At 47.2% G+C, this 17,873-nt stretch overlaps 1 protein-coding gene across 1 annotated transcript; it reads right to left on the bottom strand.

Moving 5' to 3' along the window:
- Positions 1–344: 344 nt before the first annotated feature.
- POLB (DNA polymerase beta) lies at positions 345–17,624 on the bottom strand. The gene is made up of 14 exons (XM_038160450.1): positions 17,397–17,624; positions 17,263–17,320; positions 17,120–17,186; positions 15,278–15,352; positions 14,756–14,814; positions 13,997–14,046; positions 13,036–13,087; positions 10,046–10,100; positions 9,885–9,957; positions 8,394–8,464; positions 7,645–7,731; positions 5,098–5,162; positions 4,068–4,207; positions 345–2,662 (listed from the first exon to the last, which is right to left on the bottom strand). Exons 1-14 carry the CDS (start codon positions 17,455–17,457, stop codon positions 2,568–2,570), a joined length of 1,008 nt encoding a protein of 335 aa, XP_038016378.1. The 5' UTR covers positions 17,458–17,624; the 3' UTR covers positions 345–2,567.
- Positions 17,625–17,873: the final 249 nt, after the last annotated feature.

Here is a 17,873-nt window from a genome sequence, read left to right as displayed (position 1 = left end):
GGGGCGTCGGCGGCCGCGCGGCCCCGCCCCGCCCCGCCCCGCGCGCGGCCGAGGCCTGGCGGGAGCGCGCGCGGCAGGGAGCGCGCATGGACCGGGACAGGCGGCACCGGCACCGGAACCGAGCTGTGCCTGGGCCGGGACAGGCGGCACCGGCACCGGTACCGAGCTGTGCCTGGGCCGGGAGAGGCGGCACCGGCACCGGAACCGCCCCCGGTACCGAGCCGTGCCTGGGCCGGGAGAGGCGGCACCGCCCCCGGTACCGAGCTGTGCCTGGGCCGGGAGAGGCGGCACCGCCCCCGGTACCGAGCTGTGCTTCGGCAGAGTGTGTAAAACGCCAGTCACTGTTTTTAAGATTTTCAAAGTTTAATGGTAATAAAACGGTTATAAAAATAGTAATGTAATTAGAGTAGTAAAAATTTGGACAATTGAGATTAGGACAATGCGAGACAATAAGAACAAAGAGTTTCTGACAGTCCGGGTGCCTTTTCAGGGCAAAAGAAGCCCGAAAAAGGACCCACGTTCACAGAGGATTAACCCTTAAAAGCAACAGCCTGTTGCATATTCACACACCTCACCCATGATGCATCAATTCCATTCAAACAAAGGATTCTGTCTGGGCAGTGTCAGCTTCTTCCTCTGAATCCTGAATCTGCTTCCTCTGAATCTGCAGGGCTGAGGAGGCGGGAAGAAGTTCGTTTCTTCTGATAATGAAGCAATAAATTCTCTTTCTCTGAAAGGTTTAGGTGTCCTGTGGCTGCTGTCTGGTGCGAGCACCTCATTCCTTTCTTTAAAACAATATCCCACATCCATAGTTCCTATTTTAACTACAAAAGCTGCCTTTTAACTACATTTACCATGCTATTAAAGTGGAAATACAGCACTCGTCAACACAACACAATGCACACAGTAAATATCTGCACAGGGCCAGAGAAGATGCCCTTTCCACATGGTGTGTGCACCCAAACAAGAGCACAGCACACTCCCAGCTGCACAGACTCCCTGTGCCCAGGTTCACAGGGAAGAAAAGCCAGTGAGCTGAGAAAGGGGGAATGGAGAGAGAGAGGGGAAAGAAAAGACACCATGCATGTTTATATAACCCACAAAAAACAAGCAAGCTCTCTCATGAAGCCCTTTTTTTTTTCTTTTCTTTTTTTTTCCTTTGTGGTTTTATGGAGAGACTGCAAAGCCAACAAATTCTGTGTCCAGGCCAAAGACAAAGCACTTCTCTGGAGTACCTGAAGATGATGGAGAATGCATCAATGCTGCCTAGAAGACGTCTGTAAACGTGGTGAGCACGTTTTGCTTTTTTATCTTCTAAAATTACAGCAAATAAAACAATAATCAAACACCACCACACATTCACGATGGAAAATTCGATTTTATTCCTATTGATTACTGAAGAAAATACTAACTCAGTATCAGCTGTGTAAATATTTTTACAATGAAGCATCAAAATACTTCACGTAGCACCAAGTTAACTTCTAGTTTTCTTACATACTACTACATGCATTAGCACTGGGGAACGTTCCCGGAAAATAATTAAAACTCCCAACAGGAAAAAATAGAAGAAAATGAATGGAAAAGTAAGAGCATCAGCCTGCAATCTCCTTTACTAGATTGATCAACTCTCCTTGTATAAGAACAAGCTGAAAATGGAGTTGTTCTGCAGGTTTAAGTGAGAAGAAAATAAGATAAAATATTTAAATACAGCATTCTGTGCTCATGCTCTGCAACTCATGGATGCTAGTAGTTAACTACTTTGAAAATTTTAAATTAAACAACAGAATCCCTGTCCCAAATACAACCAGCAATGCATTCTTGAACAGATCTCGCCTCATATCCAAAATACTCATTATCTTTCCCAGCAAATAAAGGGGAGGGGTAAAACAAGATTTGACAGGTTTGCAAATAAAAAAGGGCAGGTTTGAATCTACAGGAGTGGTGGCAATGCATCAATTAATCAAACACGCCAAATGAAGCACAAAATGAAGCACAGAGTACTGCGACACACCTAGGAACAAACTCACACCTCATGAGCACCAGGAGAATGGCCACCTCACACACAGCCCCTACTGAGAGGTTTTAGAAGCACCATCGTGAGCTTCAGCACTGCAGCAAGACACTTAACACAGGTGTGAGATGCAGAGAGCAGCTGAAAATGGCACTGCAGGTACTCCATGGCACACCCACGCTTTCCATTCTGGTATCTACGTCCATGTGAGACACAGAGAGAGATGCTGGATGTTCCATCCCCAGAAACTTCCAAGGTCAGACTGGACTGGGCTCTAAGGAACCTTCTCTAGTAAAGGATGGCCCTGCTCGTGGCAGGGGGGCTGGACGACATGACATTTATTCACAATTATTCTGTGACTGTACGAGAAGGAAATCTCGCAGCATTTATCTTCACGACGCGTTCTGCTCTGTTCAGGAGCCATGGACTTGCTTTAGACATCACTAACACACGGTTTTTCAAGTAACACTCAAAGTAAGGCTATGCACTTTCACTTCATCTTTGTAAGAAGCTGTGGAAGCATCCCTGCAGGCTCTAAACCCCGACAAGCAGCTCGTCATTCACTCCGGTCCTTCGGCTCTCGGTATTTCCACTGGATGTAGTCAAAGATGTCTTTTTCACTCTCCACTGGCAGGGCCTCTCCAGCAACTCCTGCAAGCAAATGACACAGGAAAGGTGGAAAGCCTGCACCATTCAGAAATGCCAAACGCATGGCAAGATTAGGACAAAACTGCTGAAGAAGCCACCCAGAAGAACCTCCCACCCTCTGCAGAAGCCACCCAGAAGAACCTCCCGCTCTCTGCAGAAGCCACCCAGAACCACCTCCCCACCCTCTGCAGAAGAACCCAGAAGAACCTCCCCACCCTCTGCAGAGCCCACCCAGAAGAACCTCCCCACCCTCTGCAGAACCCACCCAAAAGAACCTCCCCATCCTCTGCAGAACTCACCCAGAAGAACCTCCCCATCCTCTGCAGAAGCCACCCAGAAGAACCTCCCCACCTCTGCAGAACTCACCCAGAAGAACCTCCCACCCTCTGCAGAACTCACCCAGAAGAACCTCCCCACCCTCTGCAGAACCCACCCAAAAGAACCTCCCCATCCTCTGCAGAACTCACCCAGAAGAACCTCCCCATCCTCTGCAGAGCCCACCCAGAAGAACCTCCCCACCCTCTGCAGAACCCACCCAGAAGAACCTCCCCACCCTCTGCAAAATGTTCTTAGTGTTAAATACTGATTCTTGGTAGTGTCAAAGGAAAGAAGGTCATGAATTAACTTTGGGGCCATGTGGTTATGCAGGTAAATAAATTTATAATTGTGGGTGGGTCATATATAGTCACCTCTCCTCCAAAGCAAAGCAACTGAAGGACATGACATAAAAAGAGCAGGAAACCAAATATCTGCTGTGCACAGCACAGAATAAAAATCTTTAAACCACTAAGACTTTAAGCAGATTAGGAGGCCCAAAGAGGGAACTTTGTGTAAGCAGGCTGCCCCTTCTTGCTGTAGTGATACCCAAGATCAAAAAGGACACTGTGAAAAATTCCACACGCGACAGCATTTATCAGAATTATTTCCAAAACAACTGCAACCAATTGAAGGGAGATCACACTGTGGTTGTGATATTTTGTGAAAATCCCTTTGCTAGGATTTTCTTCTCCTGAGAAGCTGAAGGGCCTCAGCTTCGAGTGTGAACAATTTGTTGTTTGCTGCTGTGGAATGCAGCAGGTGCTTTTAGTCCATGGAGGATGTTTCTACTTAGTAGCCAGTCGAGGAGGCAGCAGCTCTCAGACTCTCTGGGAGTCACAGAACTTTGTTATCCATTCCTTTCTATTCCTGTCTCACCTTCTGATGATTCTTTCTCTCTGTTCTTTGTAGTACAGTTACAGTGTGGTCTTTTTAATGTAATATATATCATAATATAATAAACCAGCCTTCTGAAGCGGAGTCAAAATCTCTCCTTCCCTTCACCAAGTCCTGACTGCCCAGAAGACCCACGGTAATAATCACACCAAGTGCAAAACTAGAAGGAAAACTCTGTGCAAAACCTCAGACTGACCGGTGACACCCAAGCGGCGGATTGTGTACTCGTTGATTGTGAAGCCCATTTCCAGAGCATGAGCTCTCATGTTCTTGTTGAATATATCACTTCCCGTGAAATACAGCACACCACAGTAATACTGATCCTTTGGGATAAGCCTGGGAGAAAAAGTAGAAGCCAAGACTTAGGAGAAAAATTATACAACAAAGATGTAACAAGCCATTTAAAATTCAGCAGCTCAGACACTTTTTTTTTTGTGGGTTTACTTTGTATTCACGTGTCTACATTCCACACATTTAAATTTCCCACAAGCCAGATGCAAGAGTGAAAGGAACTGCGTGTGAAAGAAAGGTTCAGCATATCCATATTTCCCTCACCCAGAAGTTGCTGGTGTTCAGCACTACCTGGTGCACTCCTGCTGAAATTCAGCACCAAAGCAAGATGATAAAACAGGACACAGTTCTGAGTCTCATTTCCCTCACCCAGAAGTTGCTGGTGTTCAGCACCACCTGGTCATGGTGCACTCCTGCTGAAATTCAGCACCAAAGCAGGATGATAAAATAGGACACAGTTCTGAGTCTGAACAGGAGATCATGATTTGAAGCACAGCATTATTGCTAATAATTGTAATTACTGGCAGTTGTCCAGCGGCTGCCACGCTGCACAGGCATCAGAAACCCAGAAAATGCCACGTAAACCCAGAAAATGCCATGTAAACCCAGAAAATGCCATGTAAACCCAGAAAATGCCATGTAAACCCAGAAAATGCCACATAAACCCAGAAAATGCCACATAAACCCAGAAAATTCCATGTCAACCCAGAAAATGCCATGTAAACCCAGAAAATTCCATGTCAACCCAGAAAATGCCATGTCAACCCAGAAAATGCCACGTTCTGAACGTGGACGTAGAGGTTTGAATGAAAAAAATGGATGCAAATGCCAGCTCTGCAGCAGAGCTCAAGGAGGGGTTTGGGCAGGGGGTCTGGTGCATGTGAGGGGGGTTTGGTGCACGTTGATGCATTTTGGGGGGGTTTGGGTGCAGGTACCTGATATCAATCCTGCGATGTGGGAAAGCTGTTCCATCTTCTTTCTCTGGCAGCTGGCAGACACCCTGCGAGGAATTAAGGCAAGCCACAAATTCAGATGAAATTCAACAGATTTGAGAGCCATCTTTACCTCCTCACCCCTAAACAACCTCTAAACAACCCTCAGCCATCCTGGAAAGCAAAGTTAAATCCCTGTTGAATTAAATAAATATTTTACTAGAACAGCCAGGTATCAGAATTCAGTGAATCACTATTTCACACTGTTGTCAGAACTGCTGTTCAGTGTGGCCGATAACTGCTGCTTAAATTTTTATTGCACCAGGAAGGATCCTCATTTCCCTGTCATTACCATCAGGATTTTCAGTATGCATGAATATCAGCAGGTTAAAAAAAGAAAAAGGAAAGGAAAGGAAAGGAAAGGAAAGGAAAGGAAAGGAAAGGAAAGGAAAGGAAAGGGAAGAAAAGAGAAGAAAAGAGAAGAGAAGAGAAGAGAAGAGAAGAGAAGAGAAGAGAAGAGAAGAGAAGAAAAGAAAAGAAAAGAAAAGAAAAGAAAAGAAAAGAAAAGAAAAGAAAAGAAAAGAAAAGAAAAGAAAAGAAAAGAAAAGAAAAGAAAAGAAAAGAAAAGAAAAGAAAAACAGCCCTGCACTGTCAGCACGGGATCTAAAAAATTAATGGTTTTGTAGTTCATTACTTGCTTTAGGCACCCCACATAATCCCTATTACATCCTAAGGCTAGTAGCATAGCCATGAAATCTGTTCTGCAGCAAAACTGACAGAAAAGGAGACAAAAGGATTTGATATGTTAGACAAAATCAGGTGAACACAGTTCTGAGATCAAAGCTAAATGTCTCCAGGATCCTGGGGACACAGTTACAGAAGTGGTCACTGGTGCAGCTGAAGAGGTGATGTTGTGCTGAGGACCCAGGAAACATCCAGCAGTTCAGACACAACTGACATTGTGTGGTGAAGGTCCTGTCAGCAGGTTCAGAACTACACAAACACCTGGACACTTCCTGATACTGAAATCTCCCCACCAGGCATTCCCTGAAATCCCACCGCCAGCATTCCCTGAAATCTCACCACCAGCATTCCCTGATATCTCACCACCAGGCATTCCCTGAAATCTCCCCACCAGCATTCCCTGAAATCTCACCTCCAGGCATTCCCTGATATCTCACCACCAGCATTCCCTGAAATCTCACCTCCAGCATTCCCTGAAATCTCACCACCAGGCATTCCCTGAGATCTCAGCACCAGGCATTCCCTGAAATCTCACCACCAGCATTCCCTGAAATCTCACTGCCAGGCATTCCCTGAAATCTCACCACCTTGTATTCCCTGAAATCTCCCCACCAGCATTCCCTGAAATCTCACCGCCAGCATTCCCTGAAATCTCACCACCTTGTATTCCCTGAAATCTCACCGCCAGCATTCCCTGAAATCTCACCTCCAGGCATTCCCTGAAATCTCACCGCCAGATATTCCTTGAAATCTCACCACCAGCATTCCCTGAAATCTCACCACCTTGTATTCCCTGAAATCTCCCCACCAGGCATTCCCTGAAATCTCACCGCCAGGCATTCCCTGAAATCTCACCTCCAGGCATTCCCTGAAATCTCCCCACCAGCATTCCCTGAAATCTCACCACCAGGCATTCCCTGAAATCTCCCCACCAGCATTCCCTGAAATCTCCCCATCAGCATTCCCTGAAATCTCCCCACCAGCATTCCCTGAAATCTCACCACCAGCATTCCCTGAAATCTCCCCACCAGCATTCCCTGAAATCTCACCACAAGACATTCCCTGAAATCTCACCACCAGCATTCCCTGAAATCTCACCACCAGGCATTCCCTGAAATCTCCCCACCAGGCATTCCCTGAAATCTCACCTCCAGGCATTCCCTGAAATCTCACCACCAGGCATTCCCTGAAATCTCAGCGCCAGCATTCCCTGAAATCTCCCCACCAGCATTCCCTGAAATCTCCCCACCAGCATTCCCTGAAATCTCACCACCAGGCATGCCCTGAAATCTCACCTCCAGATATTCCTTGAAATCTCCCCACCAGCATTCCCTGAAATCTCCCCACCAGCATTCCCTGAAATCTCACACAAGGCATTCCCTGAAATCTCACCGCCAGGCATTCCCTGAAATCTCACAAAAGGCATTCCCTGAAATCTCACCACCAGCATTCCCTGAAATCTCCCCACCAGCATTCCCTGAAATCTCACCACCAGCATTCCCTGAAATCTCCCCACCAGCATTCCCTGATATCTCACCACCAGCATTCCCTGAAATCTCCCCACCAGCATTCCCTGAAATCTCACCTCCAGGCATTCCCTGAAATCTCACCACCAGCATTCCCTGAAATCTCACACCAGGCATTCCCTGAGTCACCTGCAGGAATTTCTTCCGAGGTGCAAGAGGGAGAATTAAAAACAAACACACATCACCCCAGTCCCAGCAGGGCAAGCAATTGTATCCGTCCAACTTCTGTCAGCAAAAGCTGTCCCCCCACAACATCCTTCACCACCAAAAAAGCTCTTACCATGAATTTGGTGTCACCTTTAGACAGCATGTCTGTGACAAAGTGGACTTTCTCCAGCTGTTCTACAACCTGATGCAAAAGTTTTGACTAGGAACAACAGTAACAAAGAAGAAATTACTTCATAAATAACAAGAATATCTTAACTTTTTACTAGATAGAGGCTCCTCTAAGTACAGGACATCATCATAATTATATGTATTATTCTACACGAAATTTGACCCAAACAGAAAAAAATGTGACAATGATACTGGGGAAAAGCTAATAAAATTGCAGTTGTGCAAGATAAAAGTGATTTCCACCCAAATCCCCGTGTGAGATTGCCTTCAGTTGGAAATGACAAATTTGATTCAGCTTTGAAACAACAAATCTATAGAAGGAACACAAGAAAACAAACCCTAAAACTGTAATTAATTCTGCTTCAGAGTAGTCCCAGAAGATTACAAGGGCAGCAGGACAGTTCCCTATCACCTAAATGATTATGGCTACATAAAGAAATAGTCAGCCTGCCTTTAATCCAGCCAGCTTTAAAATTCTGCATTATGAAAGCCCATGAATTCAAGGGGGTAGGGAGGTAAGTGTGACAGGTGGAGGGTAAAAATAAACACATTGACTAGTTCTGTAAGAGAAACACAACACAATACACGGACCCGAGAAGTAATTGTAGCTCCTCGAAAGAAACAGGGCAATCCAAGAGAAAAGTTCAGTATTACAGTAAAGAAAAACCACAAAAAGCTGAAATACAAACGCACCTGTTTGGATGATTCAGATGTGAAACTGGGATGGGTCAGGAGAACATCCATGTCACCACTTGACTCTGCACCTAGGCAAGAGAGAAGCAAAGGAAAATCCTTCTGTGGGTGGCAAAGGATAAAAAAGTTGCTGAACATAAATCTCACCTCTTCTCAGAAACGGGGAACAAGCAGGGAATGGTCACTATTAGAGATACCAGCCAATTAAAAAATAATCTTAAAGTGAAAGAATCTTGTTCTTTCATCAGAAGTTTGTATTTTCCATACATAAAATACCAAGAATTTCTTGCTGTGCTCTGCAGCAATGAAGCACAAATGTTGTTAATGTGAAAACAAAGCAAAGAATTCACGTTACTCTTTTCTAGCAGGGAATGGTCAATATTAGAGATATCAGCAAAACAAAAAATAAAGTGAAAGAATATTTTCTTTCATCAAAAGTTTGTATTTTCCATACATAACATACCCAAGAATTTCTTGCTGTACTCTATAGCAACGAAGCACAAATGTTGTTAATGTGAAAACAAAGCAAAGAATTCACATTACTCTTTTCTAGCAGGGAATGGTCACTATTAGAGATATCAGCAAACTAAAAAATAAAGTGAAAGAATCTTTTCTTTCATCAAAAGTTTATATTTTCCATACATAAAATACCAAGAATTTCTTGCTGTGCTCTGCAGCAATGAAGCACAAATGTTGTTAATGTGAAAACAAAGCAAAGAATTCACATTACAAGATACTACTCTTTCCTAGCAGGGAATGGTCACTATTAGAGATATCAGCAAATTAAAAAATAATCTTAAAGGAGAAGAATCTTGTTCTTTCATCAAAAGTTTGTATTTTCCATACATAAAATACCCAAGAATTTCTTGCTGTGCTCTACAGCAACGAAACACAAATGTTAAAGTAAAAACAAAGCAAACAATTCACATTACAAGATACTACTCTTTTCTAGCAGGGAATGGTCACTATTAGAGATATCAGCAAAACAAAAAATAAAGTGAAAGAATCTTTTCTTTCATCAAAAGTTTGTATTTTCCATACATAAAATACCCAAGAATTTCTTGCTGTGCTCTGCAGCAATGAAGCACAAATGTTAATGTGAAAACAAAGCAAAGAATTCACATTACTCTTTTCTAGCAGGGAATGGTCACTATTAGAGATATCAGCAAACTAAAAAATAAAGTGAAAGAATCTTTTCTTTCATCAAAAGTTTGTATTTTCCATACATAAAACACCCAAGAATTTCTTGCTGTGCTCTGCAGCAATGAAACACAAATGTTAATGTAAGAACAAAGCAAAGAATTCATGTGTAAGATGGGGGGAAGGATGGAGAAGCAAGGATTCATGTGGGTGTCTCCTCACTGAACTAGCTAGTCAGGACAATGCTGACAGGAAAGGCCAGGCCCCAGCAGTCTGTCAAGAAGAACACACACAGTAACTTGTCTTGCCTGTTATCCCAAAATAAGGATAACAAGACCACAGAGTACCAACCACGCCTGAAACTGCCACAGACTGTAGCAATATAGTTCGGGTCCAGTTTCTTTATCTCACTGAGCACAATTTCCTGTGGAAGAAGGAAAGAAGTGTGTTTAGAGGTGGCCAGTCATTCACTGGCCATCAGTACATCCCGTCCCTAACAATGAGATTTTTACCTGCATTTGCAGCATTTCTTCCCTCGGGATTCTTTTCTCAAAATCTTCAAAGTATCTGCAAATATAAAAATAGAAGTGTCTGAAAGAGTGGCGGGGGCAGCATCTTAAAATTTGAGTCAATTAAACGTATAGCAGAGGAAAGAACACTAACTTACACTACTGTCACATCACAAAAAGCTCCTGACTCTCATCAAACATCTTAGGAAACATCTTGCAAGGTGACAGTAAAAACTCCCAACTGTGAGTTTGAGCAGGCTCAGAGCACGGTTTCAGTATTTCCACTGTACACGAGGAGCTGCTGGGAGGTGGGAGAAGCATTACCATAGAACCAGCTGCTTGCCATTTCCATAGCCCTCAGAAAATACAAAACCATCCTGACAGGACTCAGCCCTGCAAGGAGGAGGAACAGATCCCCCCTGCAGGGTCAGCTGACCTATGCTGGACGAGCTAAATGGAAGCTCACAACTCAAACACAGCTCCAGATTTATTTGCCTTCCAGTGTAAAACTCAAATTGTCAGCATGCTGCTTGGCTGGGGAGAAAAAGAGAGCGAGTGAAACAAAATTTGGCTTTATTTGGTTCACCTGCAGCTTCTGACAATCACAGCCATGGTTCTTCCAAAGAGACGCTCAACAAGCAGCATTCGAGCTGATGAACACTGAGGGACAAACACACATCCTGCTCCTGACAAACACAGCCATGGTTCTTCCAAAGAGACGCTCAACAAGCAGCATTCGAGCTGATGAACACTGAGGGACAAACACACATCCTGCTCCTGACAAACACAGCCATGGTTCTTCCAAAGAGACGCTCAACAAGCAGCATTCGAGCTGATGAACACTGAGGGACAAACACACATCCTGCTCCTGACAAACACAGCCATGGTTCTTCCAAAGAAACGCTCAACAAGCAGCATTTGAGCTGATGTTGAGGGACAAACACACATCCTGCTCCTGACAAACACAGCCATGGTTCTTCCAAAGAGATGCTCAACAAACAGCATTTGAGCTGATGAACACTGAGGGACAAACACACATCCTGCTCCTGACAAACACAGCCACAGTTCTTCCAAAGAGACGCTCAACAAACAGCATCCGAGCTGATGAATACTGAGGGACAAACACAGCCATGGTTCTTCCAAAGAAACGCTCAACAAACAGCATTTGAGCTGATGAATACTGAGGGACAAACACAGCCATGGTTCTTCCAAAGAGATGCTCAACAAACAGCATCCGAGCTGATGTTGAGGGACAAACACACATCCTGCTCCTGACAAACACAGCCATGGTTCTTCCAAAGAAACGCTCAACAAACAGCATCCGAGCTGATGAATACTGAGGGACAAACACAGCCATGGTTCTTCCAAAGAGATGCTCAACAAGCAGCATTTGAGCTGATGTTGAGGGACAAACACACATCCTGCTCCTGACAAACACAGCCATGGTTCTTCCAAAGAGATGCTCAACAAACAGCGTTCGAGCTGATGAACACTGAGGGACAAACACAGCCATGGTTCTTCCAAAGAAACACTCAACAAACAGCATTTGAGCTGAAGAATGTTGAGGGACAAACACACATCCTGCTCCTGACAAACACAGCCACGGTTCTTCCAAAGAGACGCTCAACAAGCAGCATTTGAGCTGATGTTGAGGGACAAACACACATCCTGCTCCTGACAAACACAGCCATGGTTCTTCCAAAGAGATGCTCAACAAACAGCATTCGAGCTGATGAATACTGAGGGACAAACACACATCCTGCTCCTGACAAACACAGCCATGGTTCTTCCAAAGAGCTGCTCAACAAGCAGCATTTGAGCTGATGAATACTGAGGGACAAACACAGCCATGGTTCTTCCAAAGAGACACTCAACAAGCAGCATTCGAGCTGATGTTGAGGGACAAACACACATCCTGCTCCTGACAAACACAGCCATGGTTCTTCCAAAGAGATGCTCACAAACAGCATTTGAGCTGATGAATACTGAGGGACAAACACACATCCTGCACAAGTTCAGACATGCAAAGGTGACCTTGTTCACAGCACATGAAAAACCAGCCCGGGCCACTTCTATGCAGATTGTGAAGAAACAACTGCACAGCTGTCGGAACCCAGAATGTCCCTCAGACATTCTCGGATGTTCCAGACCCAGGTCAGAAGCATCTGAGACCCTGGCATGCAGCCAGAAACCCCTGTGGCTTTGAATCTGACCCATGGAACAATTTACCAACCTTGCAGGAAGAACAAGAAGCCACAAAAGTTTAGATATTGTAGCAGGAGTAGTCATGAAGTGAAAGGAAGGGTTTCTGAGTGCTGTACAGGGGGGTTTGAGCCTTGTACGCCGGGGTCCAAGTTTTGTACATGGGGGTCAGGGGTTCTAAGATGGAGGGATTTGGGTGTGCCCTGTCCTCCTTCTTTCTCCTTCCCAGCCTCCATGTCTTTGGTGCTGTTGGCACTCACAGATTGGTTTAGAGTAGAAAGTCACCATTCAATATAGACAGTAGGCATTGGGGGAAAATATAAACATGGAACACGGAATGTGTGATATAAAAGATGGCAGCAGCCCCTGGGAGGGCAGTGTGCCTTTGTCTGACCTGCTGAACGGGCCACAGCAGCTCAGGAGAAGAATCTTTTAGATAACCAACAATAAACAACCTTGAGACCAGACAACAGAGGACTGCTGAGTCTTTCTTTGAAGGCACGGGTTGGAGGAGGGACTTTTCCATCTTTGGGGGTCACCCCAATCCGGGGCTGAGACCCAACACAGCCTCACCAAAGTGATTCTCCATGAGCTGAGCAAGTCACTGGATACCAACTTCCCTCTGCACGGACACTAAGCCTTCCAACCCAAATGCAACAAAAGCTCTAAATAACTGCTGGAAGGCATGTAGGGAGAGGAGAACCTGCCTCAGCCTGTGAAACCTCACATTACATCCTGGAGTCTGAAGGAGGCATTAGGAACACCAAGCACTTGTGCCCTAGAAAGCTTACTTCAGCCCGATTCGCTGGTGATGGGTCAGCTTGTGCTCAATTTTTCTTAGATCTAGGAAAAAAAAAAATCCAAAGAAAATAGTTAACTGAGGAGTAAAAATCTCACAGTGAGTTTCCATCGATGCAAAGATGATGCACGTAAAGAATACGTGAGGAGAACGCAACCTCAAAGGAGGGAATTTCAGATTGCCTACAGAGCAGCTGATGGGATGACCACAAATGCACAGAGCACTTCCAACAAGACTTAACAGACCAGCAAGGAGCCAAAATCCTGGTTACCTTCATGTAACCTGCACATACTTTACTTTGGATACGTATGAGATGCCTTAAGCCTGTGTGCAAGCTTTGCACACCCTTTACTAGCATCTTACACACCTTCCCACACCCTACTTTACTCTGGATACGTATGAAATATCTTAAGCCTGTGTGCAAGCTTTGCACACCCTTTACTAGCATCTTACACACCCTCCCACACCCTACTTCACTCTGGATATGTATGAGATGCTTTACACACCCTTTACTAGCATCTTACACACCTTCCCACACCCTACTTTACTCTGGATATGTATGAGATGCTTTACACATCCTTTACTAGCATCTTACACACCCTACTTTACTCTGGATATGTATGAGATGCCTTAAGCCTGTGTGCAAGCTTTACACACCCTTTACTAGCATCTTACACACCCTCCCACACCCTACTTTACTCTGGATATGTATGAGATGCTTTACACACCCTTTACTAGCATCTTACACATCCTCCCACACCCTACTTTATACTCTGGATACGTATGAGATGCTTTAAGCCTGTGTGCAAGCTTTACACACCCTTTACTAGCATCTTACACACCCTCCCCAAAGCCTAGGGCATAGCTGCTACCACAGCACCACTGCAGAAGAGGCAGCTTGACAGAAAAAAAGGTGACTGGAGTGTGAACCAAGGCCCCATATTCACACTTACCTTCTAAAGTCTTAATTCCTTCCTCGACAAACTTCCTAGCAGCAGCAGGGCTGCAAAGAGACAAGGCAACCTGGCATCAGGAACAGAAGAATCTTCCAGCCACCAGAATTATTTTTAACTGTCTAGGTTGTTAAAGGCTAAGACTGAGCTGGCTTGTGATGCTTGCATCTTTTCAGCAAACTCGTTTGCAGTTTATGCTTTTGGTCAGCAGAGATGCAAAGCTTGGCCTGCACATTTTTTTTAGCATGGATGGAACTCTACAGTGATGTAGAATTGTAAGAAATAAAAAAAAAGTCACAGCAAATAGGCAATATTGCTTCAGACAGTAATACCAAAAGCACTGCAGCAGAGCTCTCATGGGCTTTTTTCATTTGTTTGGTTTTGCTTTGTTGCCTCCTTCAAGGCTCTGCTTCTCCTTTTACGAAAACCCTGAGGCCAGAGTCTCACTTCCATGGCTCCATTCTTGACCTGCATCTCTCTCCTTCCCCCCTCAGGAAGTTCCCCACTTCCACTCCTCTACCACAAAGTCTGGCAGAGTTCATAATTTTTTCATAATTTTTTCAATTCATCGTTCTGCACCCTTTTGTCTCCTTCAATCCCATAATCACAACCACAGTGCATCAGTGTGGGCATTGCACCAGCAGCTCAGGCTCACTCTCTTCATTATGTGCAACCCCCCAAATTCTGCTCATAAGTCTATCAAATGAACAGGGGAAGGGGGAAAAAAAAAGCCCTAAAAACACCCCAAGAGACTTTTACCCAATGCCAGTGACTCGTGTCAGGAAATTGATAGAAGCACTCGTGTCATCTTGTCGAATCTACGGAAACAAAACAGTGCAACCCAAATCTTTCCTCACTCCATTTGCAATCAACAAACAAAAATAAGGAGATAAAACAGCTCAGTCAGCCTCTGCTTTGCTTTGGAGGGTCACTACATGTCACTGCAAAGCAGTACCAAGGGCAGTGTGGCCCGTCACAATAATGCCACGTGTCTGAAAACTGCCCCAGTGGCCACGCCGAGGCCCTAAAGCACAAAACTCCACAGCCTTCCAGCCACAGACTGCCACTCCTGACAGAAAACCTGCACGTGCTGATGATGCAAGCTAAAATATTTTAATAAATAGACAGTTTTGAGGCTTTGGCTGAGCTCTCGATCCTTGATTTCCACTTACCACACTCTCCAGGGACAACAACAGAAACGTGCAGAGCAAGCAGGCGACTTTGCAAGTTTATCAAGAAAAGCAGCTATTGAGAAATGCAGAACAGGAGAAAGACACCCACCTTTTCCAGTTTACGTAGCTTTCCAGTGGATAAGAACTCATCTATCTTTTCAGCTATTTTAGCACCCACTCCATCCTAAATATTGGGGAGCGAGTACAAACAAGTTAACTTACAAATCACTTCAAGTCATTATATGAGGGAAGCAAGGAAAAGTCCCTAGAATTTAGAGTCCAGAAAGAACTATGGGGCACCCAAGACCACAATAAAATATTGGACCATAAAAGAGCACAAGAATTCAAGGGTACAATATAAATGGCATGAACACTCTAATGCAAGGGCTATGTCAAGTTTCCCCGAAGCAATAAGTTTGAACAAGGCTTTGATTCTTACTGCTCAAGATCTCTAGATTAACAAAGGAGTAAGAGAGCAAAGGGGAAAGATATTTTTACAGGCAGAGGCTCAGATGGGATGCCCAGTTCCAGCTCTGAAACCTCACAGTGGCCACGACAGCAAAAGATTTTAAAAATCATAGAAGATTCGGGGAGCTAGAAAGAAAGGCTTGGTAAAGGCTGGGAAATGTTAAGGGCGGGCCCTGGGAAATGTCAGTCCTTGTGTTTGCTAGATCATGTGAAACTGCACCTGTGTAACCAGTGTATGATAAATGATATGATTGTTAGATGTGATGATTTAGTAATTAGATGTAATTATTGCTCAGTCATAAGAAGAATCATGAGAAATGATGTTAGGAGTTTGAGGGGGAGCATGAGAAACCCATGCTTGTATACAACAGAACAATGTAAGTTTAATAATTAATATGTAAGTTATATAAGGGTAGAATGTAAAAACATGTTCATCCTGAACCCATGGCAGGTCAGATTTGGGTATGTACCCGACACCCACAGCTCTTCAACAAAAGCACTGGCTTTTATTTATATATTCATTCTGTGATTACGTGTTCCTGAGTGCTAACAGCCACACCTTGTCAGCGTCCTGGAACTCTGACTCGGGGACTGGAAGGAGGCGCTGGCAGAAGCGGGGCAGAAGTCCCCACACTCCCCAGGAACCCCGGGCACCTCATCCCTGCTCCTCAGGAACCCCCGGGCACCCCATCCCAGCTCCGGCTGACCCCACACTACCCAGGAGCCCCGGGCACCTCATCCCCGCTCCCCAGGAACCCCAGGCACCTCATCCCCGCTCCCCAGGAACCCCCGGGCACCTCATCCCCGCTCCCCAGGAACCCCCTGGCACACCATCCCCACTCCAGCTGCCCTCACGCTCCCCAGAAACCCTGGAAACCTCATCCCCGCTCCCCACGAACCCCCGGGCACCACATCCCTGCCCTTCCCAGGAACCCCCGGCACCCTGTCCCCGCTCCAGCTAACCCCACACTCCCCAGGGACCCCGGGCACCTCATCCCCACTCCTCAGGAACCCCGGGCACCCCATCCCTGCTCCGGCTGCCCCCACACTCCCCAGGAACCCTGGAAACCTCATCCCCGCTCCCCACGAACCCCCGGGCACCTCATCCCTGCCCTTCCCAGGAACCCCCGGCACCTCATCCCTGCCCTTCCCAGGAACCCCCGGCACCTCATCCCTGCTCTTCCCAGGAACCCCCGGGCACCTCATCCCTGCCCTTCCCAGGAACCCCCGGCACCCCGTCCCTGCTCCAGCTGCCCCCACACTCCCCAAGAATCCCAGGCACCCCATCCCCGCTCCGGCTGCCCCCACACTCCCCAGGGACCCCCGGCACCTCATCCCCGCTCCCCAGGGACCCCGGGCACCTCATCCCCGCTCCCCAGGAACCCCCGGCACCTCATCCCCGCTCCCCAGGAACCCCCGGCACCCCGTCCCCGCTCCGGCCGCCCCATCTCCTCCCGCCGGCAGCCCGGACGCGAGCACCCACCAGCTTCTTGGCTTCAGCCCCGCTCTGTATCTTGCTCGGGTACCGAGAGATGACCGAGGCCGCTTTCCTGCGGAACAGCGGCGGTCAGCAGCGCCCGAGCGGGCCGGGGCCGGCCCGGGGCCGCGGCGGGAGGCGAGCGGTACCTGTACGCGTTGTACTTGTGGATGGCCCGGTTCACGTTGCGCTCGTAGTTGGCCAGCTCTGCGGGAGAAGCGCGGTGAGCGCAGCCGGGCCGGGCCCCTCCGGCCCGCGGAGCCGGCCGAGCGCGCACTCTTACCCGTGAGGAAGTCGGTGATGCCCTGGTTGGGGCTCTCCTGGGGCGCTTTGCGCTTGCTCATGGCCGGCACCGGCACCGGGCCCGGCGCGGAGCGGAGCGGCGGCAGCGATCGCACGGAGCGGCGGCAGCGATGGCACGGAGCGGCGGCGGCGATCGCACGGAGCCGCTTCCGGCAGCGATGGCACGGAGCGGCGGCGGCGATGGCACGGAGCGGCGGCGGCGATGGCACGGAGCGGCGGCGGCGATCGCACTGAGCGGCGGCGGCGATGGCACGGAGCGGAGCCGCGGCAGCGATCGCACGGAGCGGCGGCAGCGATGGCACGGAGCGGAGCCGCGGCAGCGATGGCACGGAGCCGCTTCCGGCGCTGGCGTCACGGCGCGTCCGGGCCCGGGGAGCGGGCGGAGCCGCGGCTGCTCGGAGCGCCGCTCGGCGTGAGGCGTGTAAAAATGAGTGGTTCATCGTGGGCTTTCCGCGAA

This window comes from Motacilla alba, chromosome 22 (genome assembly GCF_015832195.1).
Source record: "Motacilla alba alba isolate MOTALB_02 chromosome 22, Motacilla_alba_V1.0_pri, whole genome shotgun sequence".
NCBI lineage: Eukaryota > Metazoa > Chordata > Aves > Passeriformes > Motacillidae > Motacilla > Motacilla alba.
This window is presented reverse-complemented; position numbering and strand designations above follow the sequence as displayed.

Bases quoted from the DNA above. Each gene is read 5' to 3' on its own strand.
- POLB (XM_038160450.1), bottom strand. From the start codon at position 17,457: ATGAGCAAGCGCAAAGCGCCCCAGGAGAGCCCCAACCAGGGCATCACC. The intron at 14,815-15,277 runs GTGGGTGTCTTT...TTGTTTCCGTAG, and splicing joins AGCTACGTAAACTGGAAAAG to ATTCGACAAGATGACACGAG. The intron at 10,101-13,035 runs GTAAGCTTTCTA...TTATATTTGCAG, and splicing joins CACCAGCGAATCGGGCTGAA to ATACTTTGAAGATTTTGAGA.